The sequence below is a fragment of the Nuphar pumila genome, chromosome 10 (genome assembly GCF_984573655.1).
Source record: "Nuphar pumila chromosome 10, dmNupPumi1.hap1.1, whole genome shotgun sequence".
NCBI classification, from domain to species: domain Eukaryota; kingdom Viridiplantae; phylum Streptophyta; class Magnoliopsida; order Nymphaeales; family Nymphaeaceae; genus Nuphar; species Nuphar pumila.
The window spans coordinates 81,682,905-81,688,185 of NC_143258.1; the positions used below are offsets into that span (position 1 = coordinate 81,682,905).

A 5,281-nucleotide genomic window follows, 5' to 3' on the forward strand; every position below is an offset into this window, starting at 1 on the left:
TAATTATAATTTGCCATCAACTGCATGTTACATTCGAAAAGCCCCACTTGGATCCTACCACGAAGAAGACATCCCGAAGAATGGGATTGCTAATAGTATTCATCTTCTCATGCGTACTCATCACGAAAGACGCTTGCTCTCCTCTCCTTCCACGTGTGTGACATGAGTTCCTATGTTGCATTTTGACTCGTCAGGTTCAGTTTTCAAAGCCAAACATGGTTTTTCCTACGAGTTTCAAACACAAAGGTGTGGATTGTTGGGCACGTTTGTAGTTTTTTCTCTAAACAAGTGGCATTTCACCAAGATTGGCCTTATATATAGGCCCTTCCTTTTGATATTTTCCTATCACAACTCAGCTTCTTCATCTGTATCCCAAAGTTTTGGGATCTCCTCACATCCTATACTACCCAAATGGTGCTCCCAACTGCAATCTTCAAGGTGGTGGACTGGGTTCTGTACCAGTTATTGGCCAACTTTGATTACAGAGCAGCTAGAAAGATCAGGATCTGCAGTTTCCAGTCTAGGACCTCTCCTAAACCACTGCCCGCCGAAAGTTTTTCGGCATACCCATCTGTGACTAAGTGCTGTTTGGATGGTGTGGCAAACCGAACAGTGGTCTGTGACATCAATGGCTGCCTTTCGAGATCACCCTTTTTCTTCCCTTACTTCATGTTAGTTGCCTTTGAGGGAGGCAGCATCCTTAGAGCCCTTGTGCTATTGCTGGCTTACCCTTTTCTGTGCTTCTTGAACCATGACCTTGGGCTGAGGGTCATGGTCTTCATTTCCTTCTGCGGCCTAAGACTCAAGGATGTAAAGCTCGTTGCAAGGGCGGTTTTGCCAAAGTTTTTGTTGGAGAACCTCCATCTTCAAGCCTATGAGGTGTTGGCTTCCTCCAAGAGAAGGGTGGTGATAACAAGCGCGCCTAGAGTCTTGGTGGAGGGCTTCCTCAAGGAGTACTTAAACGTGGATGTTGTGGTTGGGACAGAGTTGCAACTAAGGGGAGAGCGTTTCACTGGTTTCCTAACTACCTCGGGCCTGCCCGTCAAGCACAAGGCGTTAAAGGAGATCTTTGGAGACACCAAGCCTGACATTGGTCTGGGAAGCAACAGTCTTGAAGACTTGCATTTCATGTCTCTCTGCAAGGTGCATTTCATTACTCTTCCTATTCTTCGTTTTTCTTTTGATAATGGGGGAGAAACTACCACTTTGGTTTGGTATTAACATAAAATAAAACGTGCCATTGGATTTTCGGGGTTTTTTTTTTGTTGAAAATTTGACTGCACAGATGTGATTTATATGCTTGTTTTTATAGGAGTCAGTTCTTAAAGCATTTGATTCCTATGCATGGATATGTTTTTATAAGGTTTCAAAAATCAACTTTCTACCCATTTCATAAATTTTTCAGACTTTAAATACCATTTTTTCCATCCAAAATGCATGATCCATGTATCGATTTCTAGTAAATCAATCACGCTCAACACTTCTGTACGGTCCTAACTTAAAAACAACAACAAAAATCCAATTAAATGATTCATTTACCACCGTGCAATATTTAGCACACATGTATTACCCTATATATAATCTACACAATGTTAAACTTAGGTTTCTTTTTTGTTATTTGGATTAACAGGAAGCTTATGTGGTGCACCAGAAAGGTGAAAAGAATGGAGTGTCTTCAGTCCTGCCAAGGGATAAATACCCCAAGCCGCTGGTGTTCCATGATGGGAGATTGGCGTTTTTGCCCACACCACTGGCCTCCTTATTCATGTTTCTCTGGCTCCCTCTTGGCTTCCTGCTAGCAATCATCAGGATCCTATCAGGAGCCCTCCTTCCCATCAAGTTTGCTAGGTGTGTGGCAGCCATAAATGGTGTGAGCCTAAGAGTCAAGGGGCTTGATAGACTAGAAACAAAGGGTAAAAAGAGCGTTATTTATGTATGCACACACAGGACACTGCTGGACCCTGTCATCCTCAGCAATGCACTAGGGACGCCACTAACTGCGGTAACCTACAGTGTGAGCAGACTCTCTGAGTTCCTCTCTCCCATCATAACGGTGAGGCTCACAAGAAACAGGGAGCAAGATGCAGAAACCATGAAGAGGGTGCTAAGAGAAGGGGACTTGGTGGTCTGCCCAGAGGGCACCACATGCAGGGAGCCCTACCTCCTGAGGTTCAGCTCATTGTTCGCCGAGCTGGCTGATGACATTGTTCCTGTGGCCATGAACACGTCTGTCAGCATGTTTTATGGCACAACGGCTAGTGGGCTCAAGTGTTTGGACCCATTTTTCTTTTTGATGAACCCACTTCCGGTCTATGAGGTGGAGTTCTTGGGCATGGTCCCAAAGGAATTGACATGCTTCGGTGGTAAGACAAGCTGGGAGGTGGCTAACCTAATTCAGAAGCAGCTGGCTGATGCATTGGGGTTTGAATGCACACAACTCACTAGAAGAGACAAGTATATGATATTGGCAGGAAACAACGGCGTCGTGTCTCAAAAGATGTAAAGGAATAGGACCATGGTCGTGCAAAAGAGAGAGAGAGAGAGAGATTGGCGGGGGGGGGGGGGGGGGGGGCGTTTACTGTTTAAACTTTAAACTTGAAACTGTTCTGATTCAAAATTGTTTTCTTGATGTCATATCATCATTATTGTGCAGCAGCTGGAGATTCTTTGTGATTAATTCTGGTGCTAGTGTTAGGAGGATTGCAATCAATACAAGAGTTTATGTATAAAAAGTAAAACAAAAGAATTTGTTCTTTAATTAAAGGATCAAGTTTGATATGGGATCTGTTTCATGAACTTGGTTTTCTTTTCTTTTTTTCTTTTTAAAAGTATTTTTTGCATGTTAGAACAGCGATGATGCGAGACTGACTGAACGCCAAATTACTTCCTTGTTTCTTATACCGCTACTCGATATTTTACGTCGCTACTTTTTGAATTCTTTGTTTCTTTTACTGCAACTCATATTTTGTCATCATGTAGGCAGAGGATGCCTCATTGGGGTTTGGTAAAGAATGGTGGGGGTTGTTATTAAACTTCTGACCACCCTATTGAATAGCAGATCTTTCTGCTCACGCCATATACAAGAATAGTAAATGGACCACGTTGGACATTTACCAAAAGCAAAGTGCTTAAACAGTGGAGGGAAAATCCCATTTAAATGCCAACGTTTTGTTATAATTCCAAAAGCAGGCTTCATTTTTCTGAAATTCTTGATATGCGCCAAAGTTTTGTGGGAAACTGTCAAGTAGGGACTTGAGGTCAACATCCATCGTCTTGAAAAATATAAGATTGTTTTGGTTTTCCATAGTCATTTGAAATTAAAAAATACGTGTTCATCCAAATAAAAAGGAAATGGCAAATATTTTAAACTGATAATATATAAAGGTTATCATTATCATTTGGCTTATGGTTCAACCTGTCTTATTAGACAATATTTATATATAACAAAGGTTGGTCCTCGTTTGACAGTTTTCCAAAAAAACGATTTCATATTGAAAAAAAATAAAAACATTTAGGGCCGGAATTTTAGAATTAGCGGTAAAATGTTGAGCCTTAAATGAAAAATTTCCAAGAGTAGGCACAAGTCACACCTGCACCGCACACTGTGCACATCCCTTCAATGAGCACAGTACGCCTTCAAAAATTTTAATTGTTTTTTTATTATATTTGCATGAGGAAACTACCCAGGATAGAGACCTAGCCGCGCTGACTTTGCCTGACATACTTGCAGTCGCTGTCCTGGCAGCTTAAAACTCGTTGAGCTTATTTTAATTGTCTTGAATCTTGATTATCATAAAAATCCATTTTTCTTTTCTTGGTTTGTCTTTAGCAATTATTCATACTTTTGTGTGGTCAATATGTCCCGTGCATAAACTTGTATGCCCCATCTGACTATATGAATGTGATTGCAAAGAGATTAGCTTTTGAATCATCCAATTGCTATGCATGAACAAAACCTTTTGTAAATATTTAAGTATTAAAAAATCATGTTTTTGAGTAAAAAAACATGATTCAATAGTTGATTTCTAGCAAATGGACCATTCTGAACACATCCTCAGGGATGGAATTGCTGAAAAAAGCCTAGCTGATATTCTAATTCTCACATTTCCAACTCTCAGATTCCAGGGGCCCTCCTCCCAAGCTTATAACTTTTGTGACAGAGAATTTTAACTATATATTTAGGGACTTAACGTATGGTAAATTTACTTTTTGAAATATTTAAGATCAACGCTTCACGTTCTATGAGATATTGAGAAGAATGCACGAACTACTTTTGCATGTTTGAGTAGCATGGAAGGAGGCAAGGGACGAAAATCCGCAAGGACCTTCCTTCCACAACAACCAAGTCAGACTCTTCCCCCACCTGAGAAAGCTTACCGCGAAAATGAGAGGTGGGCGGGGTGCCCAGGATTGAATCCCTCTGCTACATGGGGCGGGGTCCACCTAACCCCAGCTTACATTTAAAAAGAAAAAATCAATGTTATCAAAGTTGGTCTGAATAGACCAAACATGATTCAAAAAGGGCCGATTAAAGGTCGATTCGATTTTTTTAATATTTTAAAAGGGGTTAAAAATATAATTTTTAGTATTTTTTATTTTTTAATCAGCAATTCAATTAGCGTCGATTCAGGAATTCTTCTAAAGAACCAATTCGACCTATTGAACCAATTTTATCAACATTACTTAACAAGAACAGCTTTGGCCTTTTCTTAAGCAAATAAAATGATGGCCTTTGAGTGAACGAAGATGATGGCTTTGTTGGTTTGTGAAAAGTTGTACATGGAAATTGTGCAAGGCATTCGGTTGCTAAACTTAGCCGCATTGTACTACCGAAGCGGGTTGGTCTTGGTCGCACCCAGACCGAGACAGACTTGAAAAAAGGTTTGATTGAACCGGTTTTGATTGAACCAGTTTGGATCAACCCGGTTTAGACTGAATCAGTTCAAGTTGTGTCGGTTCAGACCTAACCAGTCCAAACCGAACCGGTTTGGATCAAACCAGGTTCGGTCTGACATAGTGTCAGATTCATTTTGATTGGATCAAACCAGGTTCGGTCTGACATAGTGTCAGGTTCGGTCTGACATAGTGTCAGAAGTTCATCATTCATAACAAGTTTAATGATATATGATATGATATAAGTCTCTACTCGATAAGAACACGTTAGTAATTAGATTATTTTGTGATTAAAAAATAGCTAGCAAACACAACAATCACAAAGACTCAAGAGCACAAGATCCTTCAGAGCTACCTGTCATAGGAAGAGAGAAGTTTGTTGTTGCAA

The 5,281-nt window shown here is 40.4% G+C and overlaps 1 protein-coding gene across 1 annotated transcript; it reads left to right on the forward strand.

Moving 5' to 3' along the window:
- The first annotated feature begins 350 nt into the window (after positions 1-350).
- Positions 351-2,529, forward strand: LOC149827036 (glycerol-3-phosphate acyltransferase 1-like). The gene is made up of 2 exons (XM_090020208.1): positions 351-1,143; positions 1,631-2,529. The coding sequence occupies exons 1-2, from the start codon at positions 412-414 to the stop codon at positions 2,501-2,503; spliced, it is 1,605 nt and encodes a 534-aa protein (XP_089876334.1). The 5' UTR covers positions 351-411; the 3' UTR covers positions 2,504-2,529.
- The last annotated feature ends 2,752 nt before the right edge of the window (positions 2,530-5,281 follow it).

Coding starts and splice junctions, on each gene's coding strand:
- LOC149827036 (XM_090020208.1), top strand. CDS start 412: ATGGTGCTCCCAACTGCAATCTTCAAGGTGGTGGACTGGGTTCTGTAC. Junction 1,144..1,630: donor ATTTCATGTCTCTCTGCAAG/GTGCATTTCATT, acceptor TTGGATTAACAG/GAAGCTTATGTGGTGCACCA.